Source organism: Xenopus tropicalis, chromosome 10, assembly GCF_000004195.4.
Source record: "Xenopus tropicalis strain Nigerian chromosome 10, UCB_Xtro_10.0, whole genome shotgun sequence".
Lineage (NCBI taxonomy): Eukaryota > Metazoa > Chordata > Amphibia > Anura > Pipidae > Xenopus > Xenopus tropicalis.
The window spans coordinates 969,312-988,268 of NC_030686.2; the positions used below are offsets into that span (position 1 = coordinate 969,312).

At 54.9% G+C, this 18,957-nt stretch overlaps 1 protein-coding gene across 4 annotated transcripts; it reads right to left on the reverse strand.

Annotated features, from left to right (window-relative positions):
- Positions 1–2,389: 2,389 nt before the first annotated feature.
- gmeb2 (glucocorticoid modulatory element binding protein 2) lies at positions 2,390–12,122 on the reverse strand. 4 transcript variants are annotated; one of them, XM_031894445.1, is made up of 10 exons: positions 11,951–12,122; positions 10,762–10,915; positions 10,494–10,609; positions 8,802–8,935; positions 8,168–8,271; positions 7,617–7,774; positions 5,911–5,991; positions 5,582–5,719; positions 5,381–5,503; positions 2,390–3,747 (listed from the first exon to the last, which is right to left on the reverse strand). In XM_031894445.1, the coding sequence occupies exons 2-10, from the start codon at positions 10,878–10,880 to the stop codon at positions 3,140–3,142; spliced, it is 1,581 nt and encodes a 526-aa protein (XP_031750305.1). In that variant the 5' UTR covers positions 10,881–10,915; positions 11,951–12,122; the 3' UTR covers positions 2,390–3,139. The 4 variants fall into 4 exon arrangements, with proteins under 4 accessions (XP_031750305.1, XP_031750303.1, XP_031750306.1 ...); XM_031894443.1 differs by having other exon boundaries at positions 10,479–10,609; XM_031894446.1 differs by having other exon boundaries at positions 10,515–10,609; positions 11,951–12,121.
- Positions 12,123–18,957: the final 6,835 nt, after the last annotated feature.

Consider the following 18,957-nt stretch of genomic DNA (forward strand, 5'->3'; position numbering starts at 1 on the left):
GAGTGGGACAGAGACAGAGTGCAGGTGAGTGCGATAGAGGCGCAGGGGAAAGGGAGAGCAGAGAACAGAGGAGTGCAGTGCGGAGCAGAGAGACAGAGGAGAAGCGCAGCGGGAGAGAGAGACGGAGAGAGAGACAGAGAGAGGAGCGCAGGGGAGAGAGAGACAGGAGGAGTGCAGGGAGAGAGAGAGACAGAGAGGAGTGCAGGTGAGTGGGACAGAGACAGAGTGCAGGTGCAGTGGGATAGAGCGCAGGGGAAAGGAGAGAGGACAGGGAGGAGTGCAGGGAGAGAGAGACAGAGAGACGAGCGCAGGGGAGAGAGAGACGGAGACGAGGACAGAGAGAGAGCGCAGGGGAGAGAGCAGCAGAGGAGTGCAGGGGAGAGAGGACAGAGAGGAGTGCAGGTGAGTGGAACAGAGAGGACAGAGAACAGAGTGCAGGTGAGTGGGATAAGCGCAGGGGAAAGGGAGAGAGACAGGGAGGAGTGCAGGGGAGAGAGAGAGACAGAGAGAGAGCGCAGGGGAGAGAAAGACAGAGAGGAGCGCAGGGGAGAGAGAGACAGAGAGGAGTGCAGGGGAGAGAGAGACAGAGAGAGAGCGCAGGGGAGAGAGAGACAGAGAGGAGTGCAGGTGAGAGACAGAGAGGAGTGCAGGTGAGTGGGACAGAGACAGAGTGCAGGTGAGTGGGATAGAGCGCAGGGGAAAGGGAGAGAGACAGGGAGGAGTGCAGGGGAGAGAGAGACAGAGAGAGCGCAGGGGAGAGAGAGACGGAGAGAGAGAGCGCAGGGGAGAGAGAGACAGAGAGGAGTGCAGGGGAGAGAGAGACAGAGAGGAGTGCAGGTGAGTGGGACAGAGAGACAGAGACAGAGTGCAGGTGAGTGGGATAGAGCGCAGGGGAAAGGGAGAGAGACAGGGAGGAGTGCAGGGGACAGGGAGAGAGACAGAGAGGAGTGCAGGTGAGTGGGAGAGAGAGAGGTAGGAGCACAGGGGACAGGGAGAGAGAGCGCAAGGGACAGGGAGAGAGAGAGAGGGAGGAGCACAGGGGACAGAGAGAGAGAGAGAGAGAGAGAGAGTGCAGGTGAGTGGGGGAGAGAGAGGTAGGAGCGCAGGGGACAGGGAGAGAGAGTGCAGGTGAGTGGGGGAGAGAGAGGTAGGAGCACAGGGGACAGGGAGAGAGAGTGCAGGTGAGCGGGGGAGAGAGAGGTAGGAGCGCAGGGGACAGGGAGTGCAGGTGAGTGGGGGAGAGAGAGGTAGGAGCACAGGGGACAGAGAGAGAGAGAGAGAGAGAGAGTGCAGGTGAGTGGGGGAGAGAGAGGTAGGAGCGCAAGGGACAGGGAGAGAGAGTGCAGGTGAGTGGGGGAGAGAGAGGTAGGAGCACAGGGGACAGGGAGAGAGTGTGCAGGTAAGTGGTTACTCCCAGAGCAGCAATACCAAATACAAACTGCGGTTCTGCTCAGAGTGAGTTACAAACTGTCTATTTCAGCCCATTACAGACATTCCTGCCCCCCGTGGGGAAATCGCTTTTCTTATGGGCTGAAATAAACAATTTGTAACTCGTAAGTTTGTATTTGGGATCAGCATTACCCACATTTGGCCCCTAGGGGGCTCCCCCGATACCTACTCTGTACATTTACTGAACCTTCCCTGTCCCAGCTGTGCTTTCCCCCAGCAGCGAGAGCCAATGGGTTACCATCACAACAAACACACGGAATGTTTTACTTCCCCTTTGATTGGTGGCCAATACCCTAAATACCGGGGCCCAGGCCTTGGGGCTCGCTGGCAGGGAGTGCCCAGGCCTTGGGGCTCGCTGGCAGGGAGTGCCCAGGCCTTGGGGCTCGCTGGCAGGGAGTGCCCAGGCCTTGGGGCTCGCTGGCAGGGAGTGCCCAGGCCTTGGGGCTCGCTGGCAGGGAGTGCCCAGGCCTTGGGGCTCGCTGGCAGGGAGTGCCCAGGCCTTGGGGCTCGCTGGCAGGGAGTGCCCAGGCCTTGGGGCTCGCTGGCAGGGAGTGCCCAGGCCTTGGGGCTCGCTGGCAGGGAGTGCCCAGGCCTTGGGGCTCGCTGGCAGGGAGTGCCCAGGCCTTGGGGCTCGCTGGCAGGGAGTGCCCAGGCCTTGGGGCTCGCTGGCAGGGAGTGCCCAGGCCTTGGGGCTCGCTGGCAGGAAGTGCCCAAGCCTTGGGGCTCGCTGGCAGGAAGTGCCCAGGCCTTGGGGCTCGCTGGCAGGAAGTGCCCAGGCCTTGGGGCTCGCTGGCAGGAAGTGCCCAGGCCTTGGGGCTCGCTGGCAGGAAGTGCCCAGGCCTTGGGGCTCGCTGGCAGGAAGTGCCCAGGCCTTGGGGCTCGCTGGCAGGAAGTGCCCAGGCCTTGGGGCTTGCTGGCAGGAAGTGCCCACACACTGATGTAAGAAACAGCCTTTAAAGGTTTATTGGGCAGAGAGCAAAATAAGAAGGAAACGAGACAAGAACGTGAGTCCAATGAGACCGCGCTGGAGAATAAGCGACTGTTCATTTCCCCTTAAAACCAGGAATGTGCAACCTCAGATCTTGTTCAACTGCACCGTGCACGTCGGGCTGCAGTGCAACGTCCCATAGGGCGGGGCACTGTGATTCATCATGTGACCTCGCCAGGGAAGGGTGGGCACCAGTGTAAGTCCAGCTGGGGGTCCCTGTGCCCAAGTGCTGCCCTGGGAAATCTCTCCTAGGCAACAACTGCCGGTGCCACTGTACCCAGCGGGAAAGCAACATTTGCCCCTCGGCTCAGCCCACTCCGGTCCGATTCCCCAGAAAGGCAGCAACAGAACCCGAGCAGCGAGGGGCAGTACCTATAGTCCAATTCTGGCCCAGAATAAGGGGTTCATTGCTCAGAAAGGTTCTGTCCCAGGGGGATGTGGGCCCTTCGCTGACAGGCTATAGAGCACCTCCCTGCCCAGTCAAGTTCTGGGGGGGCCCCCCACCTATGCAAGAGTTTGTGTTACCCTGTTCAGATTGCCCCCCCGCCCCAGTTCAGCAGGATAAAGCATATGTAGCTCCGTCCCCTAGCACAGATGGAAATATCCTTCTTTGGTTCATTCAGGGGCTGCCCCCCCCCGCGTCCAACTGTCCGGCGCCCCCGGGCAGCCCAACGAGACACACAGGGTACCCCCAGCTGCCCCTTACTTCTGCTCCTCCTCTTCCTCCGTCAGTGAGGTCACCTCAATGGTGGTCTGTTCCTCCTCACCTTCCCCGGTACCGCAGGGCATGGCCACGATGGTGCTTCCCGCCGGGGCGATCTGGGCCAGGTTCTGTATGGCGCCCAGGCCCTGCAGGGTGAGGAGCTGGATGGGGCTGACCACCTTGAGAACCGTGTTGCTGTCCTGCATGGCCGCCGTGCTCAGGACCGTCAGGTTGGAGGAGTCGGGGTGAATTTCCAGGGTGCTGGGGAAGTTACTGCCGGAGGGGGTGACGATGGTGTAGCCCCCCAGCATGGGCGAGGAGGGAGAGGAGGGGTTCTTGCTGAAGGCGGGGGAGCCCCCGGACAGTACCTTGCTGAATGGGAGGCTGCTCAGCTGAGAGAGGGTCATCCCCTGGGGCAGAGTGATCTGGGCGGGGCTCTGAGTAGTGATGGCGGCTGGGCCCGACGTGGCACGGGACAGGCGCGGTCTCTTGGCCGGGGGGGGCACGCTGACCGGCGTCAGGGTCATCAGAACGTTGTTGAGATGCTGAGATTTGTGTTTGAGCTCCTTGGCCCTTCTCCTGTGCTCGTCACACTGCTGCTCTAACGCTGGCACAGAGAGAATGAGCGTTAGTGTTGGCACTCTGCCCCCCCGCACACTGGCACCACTGTAATGCCAGCCTGCACCCCTCCCACACACTGGCACCACTGTAATGCCAGCCTGCACCCCTCCCACACACTGGCACCACTGTAATGCCAGCCTGCACCCCTCCCACACACTGGCACCACTGTAATGCCAGCCTGCACCCCTCCTACACACTGGCACCACTGTAATGCCAGCCTGCACCCCTCCCACACACTAGTACCACTGTAATGCCAGCCTGCACCCCTCCCACACACTGGCACCACTATAATGCCAGCCTGCACACCTCCTATTGTACAGCCCTCCTACAGACACTGACACCACTATAATGCCAGGCTGCACCCCTCCTACACACTGGCACCACTGTAATGCCAGGCTGCACCCCTCCTATAGTACAGCCCTCCTACACACTGGCACCACTGTAATGCCAGGCTGCACCCCTCCTATTGTACAGCCCTCCTACACACTGGCACCACTGTAATGCCAGGCTGCACCCCTCCTACTGTACAGCCCTCCTACAGACACTGGCACCACTATAATGCCAGGCTGCACCCCTCCTATTGTACAGCCCCCCTACAGACACTAGCCACCCACTATAATGCCAGGCTGCACCCCGTCCTATAGTACAGCCCTCCTACACACTGGCACCCACTGTAATGCCAGGCTGCACCCCTCCTATGGACAGCCCCCCTACACATGGGGCACCACTGTAATGCCAGGCTGCACCCCCTCCCTATTGTTACAGCCCTCCTACACATTGCGGCACCACTGTAATGGCCAGGCTGCACCCCTCCTATTGTACAGCCCCTCCCTACACATTGGCACCCACTGTAATGCCAGGCTGCACCCCTCCTTACTGTACAGCCCGTCCTCAGACACTAGCACCACTATAATGCCCAGGCTGCACCCCCTCCTATTGTACAGCCCACCCCTACAGACACTGGCACCCAACATAAGCCCAGGGCTGCACCCCCTCCTATCTGTACAGCCCCCCACCAACACTGGCACCACTGGCCAGGCTGCACCCCTCCTATTGTACAGCCCCCCTACAGACACTGGCACCACTATAATGCCAGGCTGCACCCCTCCTATTGTACAGCCCCCCTACAGACACTGGCACCACTATAATGCCAGGCTGCACCCCTCCTATTGTACAGCCACAAACCCCGATTGGCTCTTATTTACACTGCTCTATTCTAGTGTCGCCTCAGCAGTTCTAATAATAACACTGTCTGGATGATTAAATACTTATCATTAAAGGGACAGTACCCCCCCCCCCCCCCGTGCAACAAATAGGGCTTGTGCTGATCGGCTGCTGGGGGTGAGGGGGGGGGGATATCACTCCAACTTGCAGCGCAGCAGTAAAGTGTGCCTGAGTCTGTGCTTTCAGCCAGCGCTACACATTAGAACTGCTTTCAGCTAACCTATTGTTTCTCCTACTCCCATGTAACTGGAGGAGTCCCAAGCCGGACTTGGATTTCTTACTATTGAGTGCTATTGAGTGCCCCTTTAATTCACTGTACAAGAAGCAGTTTATTATCGGGGGCTTCCGGCAGGGGGGGACAGGGCAGCCATACCCATATTACACTTGCACCCTACCTGCCAGATCCCGTGTGTACTGCTCCCGGGACCGGTCCATCTGGCTCTTGTGACCAGCCAGCACTTTCTTGATCAGGTCCAACATGCCAAAATTCTGCACGATGTTGTTGAGCAAGACGGCATCTAATGGGAGAGAGACAGGTAAGAATGCTGGGGGCAGGAGGGGGCCCCCCGAGGGTTACTGGCAGGTTGGGGGCTCACCTTGTAGCTGGATGGGGGGGCTCTCCAGACGCTGTTTCAGGCCTTTCATGGTTTCCAGCAGCTCTTGGTGAAACTCCTGGATCACCTCTTCCAGCAGCCCAGCGTCCTTCAGGCCCTGCCAGAATACCAGCGACTCGTCTGTAGGCACAAAGGCCGGCCATGCATTATGGGTAATTGAGTACCGGCGGCAGTATGTAGGTATCAATACACTGTATCCCCCCCCGAGTATGCAGCCCCCCGCTCAGGAGCATTAGACACATTTATATCCTCATCACCCTCCCCACTTGTACCCAGAGTCATACCCCGGCCCTGGCACCCAATCACCTTACCCGCAACTGTGCCCGTCCAGTCGGCAGAACTCTCACACGTCTCTATGGTTATGGTGGCCGGTGTCCCATTCACTGTGAAACCTACAGGGAGGCAACATCCAGCGTTATACAGAGCCCTGCGGGGCACAAATGGGCAAACAGACCCCCCCCCCACTCTGCCAGTGGGACATGCCGAAGGGCCCCAGCTTCTGCCCAAAACCCAACCCCAAAGACCTAGAAGGCAGAGGAGCCCCCAACACTACGCTACTGAGAAAAGCTAGTAAATGTCCCCCCAACCTTTCCAAGTCAACCTATGCAGCCCCCCAGCCCATGGCTACGTGAGCCCTAAGGTACAGCCCCCCCAGCCCATGGCTACGTGAGCCCTAAGGTACAGCCCCCCCCCCCCCCCCCCCTGCACGTATCTCTCAGAGACGCCCCCTCCCTCACATACTGTACATAGGCATTGGCCACCCCGTGTTTATTGCCCTTCTCCCCACCCTATGCGCTCTCTCTGCCTTCCTCTGATTGGATGGGCCGGTTCCCCTGACTGTAGAAAGGGAGTAACCAATACAGAGAAGCCATACATACTTTCCCCTACGGCCCCTTCCTCTGATTGGCTGGGCCGCTTCCCCTGACTGTAGAACAGGAGGAACCAATAGAGAGAAGCCATACGTACTTTCCCCTGCGGCCCCTTCCTCTGATTGGCTGGGCCGGTTCCCCTGACTGTAGAAAGTGAGGAACCAATAGAGAGAAGCCATACATACTTTCCCCTACGGCCCCTTCTTCTGATTGGCTGGGCCGCTTCCCCTGACTGTAGAACAGGAGGAACCAATAGAGAGAAGCCATACATACTTTCCCCTGCGGCCCCTTCCTCTGATTGGCTGGGCCGCTTCCCCTGACTGTAGAAAGTGAGGAACCAATAGAGAGAAGCCATACGTACTTTCCCCTGCGGCCCTTTCCTCTGATTGGCTGGGCCGGTTCCCCTGACTGTAGAAAGTGAGGAACCAATATAGAGAAGCCATACGTACTTTCCCCTGCGGCCCTTCCTCCTGATTGGCTGGGCCGGTTCCCCCTGACTGTAGAAAGTGAGGAACCAATAGAGAGAAGCCATACGTACTTTCCCCTGCGGCCCTTTCCTCTGATTGGCTGGGCCGGTTCCCCTGACTGTAGAAAGTGAGGAACCAATATAGAGAAGCCATACGTACTTTCCCCTGCGGCCCCTTCCTCTGATTGGCTGGGCCGGTTCCCCTGACTGTAGAACGGGAGGAACCAATAGAGAGAAGCCATACGTACTTTCCCCTGCGGCCCCTTCCTCTGATTGGCTGGGCCGGTTCCCCTGACTGTAGAAAGTGAGGAACCAATATAGAGAAGCCATACGTACTTTCCCCTGCGGCCCCGCCCTGATTGGCTGGCCGTTCCCCTGACTGTAGAACGGAGGAAACCATGAGAGAAGCCACATGGTACTTTCCCCTACGGCCCCTATCCTCTGATTGGCGGGCCGGTTCCCCTGACTGTTAGAACGGGAGGAACCAATATAGAGAAGCCATAGCGTACTTTCCCCTGCGGCCCCTTCCTCTGATTGGCGGGCCGGTTCCCCGACTGTAGAAACGGGAGCCCAATAGAGAGAAGCCATACGTACTTTCCCCTGCGGCCCCTTCCTCTGATTGGCTGGGCCGGTTCCCCTGACTGTAGAACGGGAGGAACCAATAGAGAGAAGCCATACGTACTTTCCCCTGCGGCCTGGCTGATGGGAATGTACTCGGTGGGGGTCTGGCTACAGAGGGACACGCGGCTCCCCGTCAGGTCGATCTTGGTACTGCGGCACGTGTTGGAACACACCTTAGAGTGCTGGTAGAAGTCCAGCTCCCCCGAATCCATTATTTTCCTGCCAATAAGAACAACTCTGTCACTTCCCCCCCCACAATGCAGCCCCCGCTGAGATCTGCTCAGCCCCATGTTAGTGCCCCGTCACATGAATGGGGGGCAGAACTTCAGGGATATGGCTGCTTCCCATCTAATCTCCCAGGGCCTGAAATAATGGGGACCCCGTGGTGCCCCTGATATAACTGCCACCTTGTAGGGAGCAATCCTGGCACCTTGTGCCCCCAAAAGCCCATAATGCCCCCGAATGATGTGAGGAACAGGCTCTCTATAAGGAAAGCTGCACTCAGGGGGTGTATAAAGGGGCAACAGACATGGACCCCCCCAATCATCCCAAGCCCATTTAGCTAGCCTCTCCCCATCACCAGGACCCCCCCTTGTTCGATAAGGAACCAACCTCAGCATTACACCATTCATCCGGATCGCTCTCTTCCAATCCTTCAGCGTCGATTTGCCTGCCAGATGCACAAACTCTTTGGGGCTCATTAAAATATCATTGTACTGCAAGAGAAAGAGGGGGTAGGTGGGCACATAGCTATATACAATGGAATAAAAGAGGGCATAGCCTGGCACTGGCTGTTATTGGTGGGAGAGAGGAAATAGAAGCTGATTGGCTGGGGAGCAGTTATTGGTAGGAGAGAGGAAATAGCTACTGATTGGCTGGGAGGCAGTTATTGGTAGGAGAGAGGAAATAGCTGCTGATTGGCTGGGAGGCAGTTATTGGTAGGAGAAAGGACTCAGCTGCTGATTGGCTGGGAGGCAGTTACTGGAAAAAGCAGAAATTGCAGCTGATAGGCTAGTGGGAGTTTAGGCTCAGTACTAGTTAGGAGGGAGAGGACTGGCTGGCAGGCCAAGACATGAAATACCTGTATTATTATATAAAGTAAGTGTAAGCTCTTGAGTCCAGATGAAACTAAGAGTACTGTCATGATTTATAAATGCAGAAACAGCCTTGTACATTCCCAGTATTCTATCCCTGAATGTAAGCTCCTGAGCCCAGAACAGCTTTTTATAAAGGCTGAAGTTCTCACCTGCACACACTTGACATTGATCCCGGGACACACAAACTTCCTCCAGATCAGACTGGCTTTGCTTTCCCCACAGGTAATAGGGTACACGATCTCAGTTTCCAGTCCCTCCTCCTCCTCCTCTTCCTCCATCTTTACTTCTCATTCAACATTCAAAGCGGGGGGGGGGGGGAAGCGGGAAAAAAACATCATGTCAGCAACCGGGGCTCTACAGACTCACAATGTGCTGCCCCCCAGGAATGGCTACAGATAGGGAAGCCCCCAGCAATGGCTACAAGATAGTAGAACCAGATAGCCCCCACACTAAGCGCTGCCCGGGAATGGCTACAGATAGGGAACCCCCACTAGCGCTGCCGCCGGGATGGCTACAGATAGGGAACCCCACACTAGCGCTGCCCCCGGAATGGCTACAGATAGGGAACCCCACACTAGCGCTGCCCCCCGGGAATGGCTACAGATAGGGAACCCCCACACTAGCGCTGCCCCGGGAATGGCTACAGATAGGGGAACCCCCACACTAGCGCTGCCCCCGGGAATGGCTACAGATAGGGAACCCCCACACTAGCGCTGCCCCCAGGAATGGCTACAGATAGGGAACCCCCACACTAGCGCTGCCCCCCCGGGAATGGCTACAGATAGGGAACCCCCACACTAGCGCTGCCCCCGGGAATGGCTACAGATAGGGAACCCCCACACTAGCGCTGCCCCCCAGGAATGGCTACAGATAGGGAACCCCCACACTAGCGCTGCCCCCGGGAATGGCTACAGATAGGGAACCCCCCACACTAGCATGCCCCCCCGGGAATGGCTACAGATAGGGAACCCCCACACTAGTGCTGCCCCCCGGATGGCTACAGATAGGGAACCCCCACACTAGCGCTGCCCCCAGGAATGGCTAGATAGGGAACCCCACACTAGTGCTGCCCCCGGGAATGGCTACAGATAGGGGAACCCCCTACACTTAGCGCGCGCTGCCGGCAGGAATGGCTACAGATTAGGGAACCCCCACACTAGCGCTGCCCCCCGGGAATGGCTACAGATAGGGAACCCCCAGCACTAGCGCTGCTCCCCGGGAATGGCTACAGATAGGGAACCCCCACACTAGTGCTGCCCCCTGGTATTGCTGCCAGATAGGGAACCCCCACACTAGCGCTGCCCCCCGGGAATGGCTGCCAGATAGGGAACCCCCCACACTAGTGCTGCCCCCTGGTATTGCTGCCAGATAGGGAACCCCCACACTAGCGCTGCCCCCCGGGAATGGCTGCCAGATAGGGAACCCCCCACACTAGTGCTGCCCCTGGTATTGCTGCCAGATAGGGAACCCCCACATTAGCACTGCCCCCTGGTACGGCTGCAAGATAGGGACCCCCCACACTAGCACTGCCCACGGGAATGGCTGCCAGATAGGGAACCCCCACACTAGCGCTGCCCCCTGCTATGGCTGTCAGATAGGGAACCCCCACACTAGCGCTGCCCCCAGGATTGGCTACAGATAGGGAACCCCCACACTAGCGCTGCCCCCAGGTATGGCTGCCAGATAGGGAACCCCCACACTAGCGCTGCCCCCCAGGAATGGGCCCCTGGCTAGCAGCCCCCTCTCAGCTAGGTTGATCCCTGCTACTCCAATAGGAAACACCCCCCCCCCCAAACAAGAAGAAGGATATGATAATAGGAAATTACAGTAACACTGCACACTTGTTATGGGCCCCCCGATACCTAGAACCGCCTCCTTCAGCTCCGTAGAGGCACGGAAAGCCGCGGCCGCCGCAGCAGCAACGTTCTCTGACTCGAGCGCATCGTCCGTCAGGCTCCTGTGGGGACACAACACGGGGAGAAAACTCATTTATACATATAAAATGGGGGGACGGAGGGTTTCTCTAGTGGGGCCCAGTCAGCGCAGAACTGGGGGGCATGATTCTGTGTGTAATTATTTAACGACCCTAATTAATTAGCTGCTGCTTACCGGTTTGTGGTGACCAGCACGGCTTTCACTTCCTCGACGCTGCTGCCGTCCATAATGGTATCGGGCGTAGTCACCACCACCACCTCCTCCACGTGCACGCTAACGTCCGGCGTGGCCATGCTGCCCCCCAGCAGGGAGAACCCGCACCGACTGCCTGCAACGGAACCAATGGGGGTCACAATGGGGCACTCAGAATGGGCCATGGTACCGGGGCATTACATAGCAACAGCACTGGCAGGCTGGTACCAAGCCCATACGTACCTTACAGCACCAACTGTGACTTTAAAGGGGCAGTTTGCCTTTAAGTTAACTCTTTGTATGTTACAGAATGGCCTATTCCTGGCAACTTTGCAATTAGTCTTCATTATTTACATTTAATTGTTTCTAAATTGTCTTACTCTTCTGCCTCATACAGGGGTCACTGACCCCGGCAGCCAAACCCTATTGCTCTGTGAGGCTCCAGTTTTATTGTTACTTTTTATTCCTTATCTCTCTATTCAGCCCCTCCCCTATTCATATTCCCATCTCTCCTTTAAACCACTGGCTGGTTGCTAAGGTAAAATAAGACCCTAGCAACCAGATAGCTGCTGAAATACCCAACAGAGACCTGCTGAACAACTGAAAAACATCAACAATAAAAAATGAAGACCAATTGCAAATTGCCTCAATATCATTTAATCAATGGATGGGAAGGTGCCGGACCCCGAGAGAGGGAACCATACTGATCAATATGGGGGCCCCAGTGAGTGCAGGGGTAGGTGGGCAATATACACAAGTCCTGCCCTATGCTGGGGGCACAATGGGGGAAGGCTACTGATAGATGAGGGACACAGGGGAAGCCATTTGTGGGGGGACAGGAAGGCGATGGGCCCCTGAGAGGAACCCCACAAGGCTCAGTGCCGGTTGGCGGGGGGAGAGTGCGGAAGGACAATTCCCACAGCAGGAAGGCAGCGCGGCTTCCATTTGTCCCCCCCCAATCCACCCCCCAGGGCCCAGCGCCGCACGGAGTCGCCATGGAGACAGCCGCAAGCGGAACAGAGAGCCCGGTACAGGCCGGTGGCGGCTGGGGGCTCCAGTTGCTATGGAGACGGACGGGCCGTGCGGAGGTGACGCTACCCGCGTACTCACGGCCCAGCACGTACTGACGCTCCGCAGGGAGCCGGACGCCGGCGCGTAGGGCGGTACTTACCCGCTGAAGGCCCAGAGATAGTGAAGGGACGGGAGGGGCTGTGCTGGCGGGAAGGTTCCGGGACTCGGGTGGGGAGGAGGCCGCACACGGGGGGGGAAAGGGGCGCGCACACGTGACCGGGAGAGCCTGGGCCTGCCAATGGAGCCGAGGCCTGAGCCACTGCGCATGCGCATACACGGTAATTCTACCAGCGGCTGGGAGGGGGCGCCTGATGCGGGGAAACGAGGGGGGAAAAAAAGAATTTCCCGCCTACTCGCGGCGTACACTGGGAGTTGTAGTTTTTTGTGTGGTGATAATGTGTAGTTTGAATTTGTGATAAGTTTCTATTGTGTGATCTGTGTTAATGCCGTGTCCCTCCGCCCCCCCTATAAATACCCACCCTATAAATACCCCCCCTATAAATACCCCCCCCCCAAGAACTAATCCCCTGATAATGGGCTTTAATGCTTCCCTACTCAATAATTACCCCCAGGTATCTTTGTTACTCCATCTAAATTGCAGAATTGCAATGACACCCCCAGTCCCCAGGCATTGTGCCCCCCCCCTTCCAAAACCATAATTACCCCCAGCACCCCCAGTCCCCAGGCATTGTGCCCCCCCCCTTCCAAAACCATAATTACCCCCAGCACCCCCAATCCCCAGACATTGTGCCCCCCCTTCCATAACCCATAATTACCCCCAGCACCCCAATCCCCAGGCATTGTGCCCCCCCCTTCCAAAACCATAATTACCCCCAGCACCCCCAATCCCCAGGCATTGTGCCCCCCCCCTTCCAAAACCATAATTACCCCCAGCACCCCCAGTCCCCAGGCATTGTGCCCCCCCCCTTCCAAAACCATAATTACCCCCAGCACCCCCAATCCCCAGGCATTGTGCCCCCTCCTTCCATAACCCATAATTACCCCCAGCACCCCCAGTCCCCAGGCATTGTGCCCCCCCCCTTCCAAAACCATAATTACCCCCAGCACCCCCAATCCCCAGACATTGTGCCCCCCCTTCCATAACCCATAATTACCCCCAGCACCCCCAGTCCCCAGACATTGTGCCCCCCCTTCCATAACCCATAATTACCCCCAGCACCCCAATCCCCAGGCATTGTGCCCCCCCTTCCATAACCCATAATTACCCCAGCACCCCCAGTCCCCAGACATTGTGCCCCCCCTTCCATAACCCATAATTACCCCAGCACCCCCAGTCCCCAGACATTGTGCCCCCCCTTCCATAACCCATAATTACCCCCAGCACCCCCAGTCCCCAGACATTGTGCCCCCCCTTCCATAACCCATAATTACCCCCAGCACCCCAGTCCCCAGGCATTGTGCCCCCCCCTTCCAAAACCATAATTACCCCCAGCACCCCCAATCCCCAGACATTGTGCCCCCCCTTCCATAACCCATAATTACCCCCAGCACCCCCAGTCCCCAGACATTGTGCCCCCCCTTCCATAACCCATAATTACCCCCAGCACCCCCAATCCCCAGGAATTGTGCCCCCCCCTTCCATAACCCATAATTACCCCCAGCACCCCCAGTCCCCAGGCATTGTGCCCCCCCTTCCATAACCCATAATTACCCCCAATCCCCAGGCATTGTGCCCCCTCCTTCCATAACCCATAATTACCCCCAATCCCCAGGAATTGTGCCCCCCCCTTCCATAACCCATAATTACCCCCAGCACCCCAATCCCCAGGCATTGTGCCCCCTCCTTCCATAACCCATAATTACCCCCAGTCCCCAGGCATTGTGCCCCCTCATTCCATAACCCATAATTACCCCCAATCCCCAGGAATTGTGCCCCCCCCTTCCATAACCCATAATTACCCCCAGCACCCCCAATCCCCAGGCATTGTGCCCCCCCTTCCATAACCCATAATTACCCCCAGTCCCCAGGCATTGTGCCCCCTCATTCCATAACCCAAAATTACCCCCAGCACCCCCAATCCCCAGGAATTGTGCCCCCCCTTCCATAACCCATAATTACCCCCAGCACCCCCAATCCCCAGGCATTGTGCCCCCTCATTCCATAACCCATAATTACCCCCAGCACCCCCAATCCCCAGGCATTGTGCCCCCTCATTCCATAACCCATAATTACCCCCAGCACCCCCAATCCCCAGGCATTGTGCCCCCTATCATAACCCATAATTACCCCAGCACCCCCAATCCCCAGGCATTGTGCCCCCTCATTCCATAACCCATAATTACCCCCAGCACCCCCAATCCCCAGGCATTGTGCCCCCTCATTCCATAACCCATAATTACCCCAGCACCCCCAATCCCCAGGCATTGTGCCCCCTCATTCCATAACCCATAATTACCCCCAGCACCCCCAATCCCCAGGCATTGTGCCCCCTATCATAACTCATAATTACCCCCAGCACCCCCAATCCCCAGGCATTGTGCCCCCTCATTCCATAACCCATAATTACCCCCAGCCCCCCCAATCCCCAGGCATTGTGCCCCCTCCCTTTATACCCTGCAAATAATACCCCGAGGTGAGTCGCAGGGAATGAAGTGGCAGCACTATTTGCCACCCTGTGTGTCCATGTAGTGAGTCTCACATACACATACGTGTGCAAGATTCCCATACACTAATATCCCTGCCCCCCCATACACACACTGATACCCCATGTAGTGAGTCTCACATACACATACGTGTGCAAGATTCCCATACACTAATATCCCCCCCCCATACACACACTGATACCCCATGTAGTGAGTCTCACATATACATACGTGTGCAAGATTCCCATACACTAATATCCCTGCCCCCCCATACACACACTGATACCCCATGTAGTGAGTCTCACATATACATACGTGTGCAAGATTCCCATACACTAATATCCCCCCCATACACACACTGATACCCCATGTAGTGAGTCTCACATATACATACGTGTGCAAGGTTCCCATACACTAATATCCCCCCCCCATACACACACTGATACCCCATGTAGTGAGTCTCACATACACATACGTGTGCAAGATTCCCATACACTAATATCCCCCCCCATACACACACTGATACCCATGTAGTGAGTCTCACATATACATACGTGTGCAAGATTCCCATACACTAATATCCCTGCCCCCCATACACAACACTGATACCCCATGTAGTGAGTCTCACATATACATACGTGTGCAGATTCCCATACACTAATATCCCCCCCCCATACACACACTGATACCCCATGTAGTGAGTCTCAACATACACATAACGTGTGCAAGATTCCATACACTAATATCCCCCCCCATACACACACTGATACCCCCATGTAAGTGAGTCTCACATATACATACGTGTGCAAGATTCCCATACACTAATATCCCTGCCCCCCCATACACACACTGATACCCCATGTAGTGAGTCTCACATACACATACGTGTGCAAGATTCCCATACACTAATATCCCCCCCCATACACACACTGATACCCCATGTAGTGAGTCTCACATATACATACGTGTGCAAGATTCCCATACACTAATATCCTGCCCCCCATACACACACTGATACCCCATGTAGTGAGTCTCACATATACATACGTGTGCAAGATTCCCATACACTAATATCCCTGCCCCCCATACACACACTGATACCCCATGTAGTGAGTCTCACATATACATACGTGTGCAAGATTCCCATACACTAATATCCCCCCCCATACACACACTGATACCCCATGTAGTGAGTCTCACATATACATACGTGTGCAAGATTCCCATACACTAATATCCCTGCCCCCCCATACACACACTGATACCCCATGTAGTGAGTCTCACAATACATACGTGTGGCAAGATTCCCATACACTAATATCCCGCGCCCCCATACACACACTGATACCCCATGTAGTGAGTCTCACATACACATACGTGTGCAAGATTCCGCATACAGCTAATATCCCTGCCCCGCATACACACACCTGATACCCCCATGTAGTGAGTCTCACATATACATACGTGTGCAAGATTCCCATACACTAATATCCCTGCCCCCCCATACACACACTGATACCCCATGTAGTGAGTCTCACATACACATACGTGTGCAAGATTCCCATACACTAATATCCCTGCCCCCCATACCACACACTGATACCCCATGTAGTGAGTCCCTCACATATACATACGTGTGCAAGATTCCTACACTAATATCCCTGCCCCCCATACACACACTGGATACCCCATGTAGTGAGTCTCACATACACATACGTGTGCAAGATTCCCATACACTAATATCCCCCCCCCATACACACACTGATTACCCCATGTAGTGAGTCTCACATATACATACGTGTGCAAGATTCCCATACACTAATATCCCCCCCCCATACACACACTGATACCCCATGTAGTGAGTCTCACATATACATACGTGTGCAAGATTCCCATACACTAATATCCCCCCCCCATACACACACTGATACCCCATGTAGTGAGTCTCACATATACATACGTGTGCAAGATTCCCATACACTAATATCCCCCCCCAATACACACACTGATACCCCATGTAGTGAGTCTCACATACACATACGTGTGCAAGATTCCCATACACTAATATCCCTGCCCAGCCATCACACACTGATACCCCATGTAGTGAGTCTCACATATACATACGTGTGCAAGATTCCCATACACTAATATCCCCCCATACACACACTGATACCCCATGTAGTGAGTCTCACATATACATACGTGTGCAAGATTCCCATACACTAATATCCCCCCCCCATACACACACTGATACCCCATGTAGTGAGTCTCACATATACATACGTGTGCAAGATTCCCATACACTAATATCCCTGCCCCCCATACACACACTGATACCCCATGTAGTGAGTCCTCACATATACATACGTGTGCAAGATTCCCATACACTAATATCCCCCCCCCATACACACACTGATCCCCATGTAGTGAGTCTCACATATACATACGTGTGCAAGATTCCCATACACTAATATCCCCCCCCATACACACACTGATACCCCATGTAGTGAGTCTCACATATACATACGTGTGCAAGATTCCCATACACTAATATCCCTGCCCCCCATACACACACTTGATACCCATGTAGTGAGTCTCACATATACATACGTGTGCAAGATTCCCATACACTAATATCCCCCCCCCATACACACACTGATACCCCATGTAGTGAGTCTCACATATACATACGTGTGCAAGATTCCCATACACTAATATCCCCCCCATACACACACTGATACCCCCATGTAGTGAGTCTCACATATACATACGTGTGCAAGATTCCCATACACTAATATCCCCCCCCCATACACACACTGATACCCCATGTAGTGAGTCTCACATACACATAACGTGTGCAAGATTCCCATAACACTAATATCCCTGCCCCCCCATACACACACTGATACCCCATGTAGTGAGTCTCACATATACATACGTGTGCAAAGATTCCCCATACACTAATATCCTCCCCCCCATACACCACTGATACCCCATGTAGTGAGTCTCACATATACATACGTGTGCAAGATTCCCATACACTAATATCCCCCCCCATACACACACTGATACCCCATGTAGTGAGTCTCACATATACATACGTGTGCAAGATTCCCATACACTAATATCCCTGCCCCCCATACACACACTGATACCCCATGTAGTGAGTCTCACATACACATACGTGTGCAAGATTCCCATACACTAATATCCTGCCCCCCCATACACACAACTGATACCCCATGTAGTGAGTCTCACATATACATACGTGTGCAAGATTTCCATACACTAATATCCCCCCCCCATACACACACTGATACCCCATGTAGTGAGTCTCACATATACATACGTGTGCAAGATTCCCATACACTAATATCCCTGCCCCCCATACACACACTGATACCCCATGTAGTGAGTCTCACATATACATACGTGTGCAAGATTCCCATACACTAATATCCCTGCCCCCCATACACACACTGATACCCCATGTAGTGAGTCCTCACATATACATACGTGGTGCAAGATTCCCATACACTAATATCCCTCCCCCCATACACACACGTGATACCCCATGTAGTGAGTCTCACATATACATACGTGTGCAAGATTCCCATACACTAATATCCCCCCCCCCCATACACACACTGATACCCCATGTAGTGAGTCTCACATATACATACGTGTGCAAGATTCCCATACACTATATCCCTCCCCCCATACACACACTGATACCCCATGTAGTGAGTCTCACATATCACATACGGTGTGCAAGATTCCCATACACTAATATCCCCCCCATACACACACTGATACCCCATGTAGTGAGTCTCACATATACATACGTGTGCAAGATTCCCAATACACTAATATCCCCCCCCCATACACACACTGATACCCCATGTAGTGAGTCTCACATATACATACGTGTGCAAGATTCCCATACACTAATATCCCCCCCCCATACACACACTGATACCCCATGTAGTGAGTCTCACAATATACATACGTGTGCAAAGATTCCCCATACACTAATATTCCCCCCCCCCCATACACACACTGATACCCCATGTAGTGAGTCTCACATATACATACGTGTGCAAGATTCCCATACACTAATATCCCTCCCCCCCCCATACACACACTGATACCACCCATGTAGTGAGTCTCACATACAACATACGTGTGCAAGATCCCATACACTAATATCCCCCACCCCCATACACACACTGATACCCCATGTATGTGAGTCTCACATATACATACGTGTGCAAGATTCCCATACACTAAATCCCCCCCCCCATAACACCAGCACTGATACCCCATGTAGGAGTCTCACATATACATACGTGTGCAAGAATTCCCCATACACTAATATCCCCCCCCCATACACCACACTGATACCCCATGTAGTGAGTCCTCACATACCATACGTGTGCAAGATTCCATACACTAATATCCCCCCCCCCATACACACACTGATACCCCATGTAGTGAGTCTCA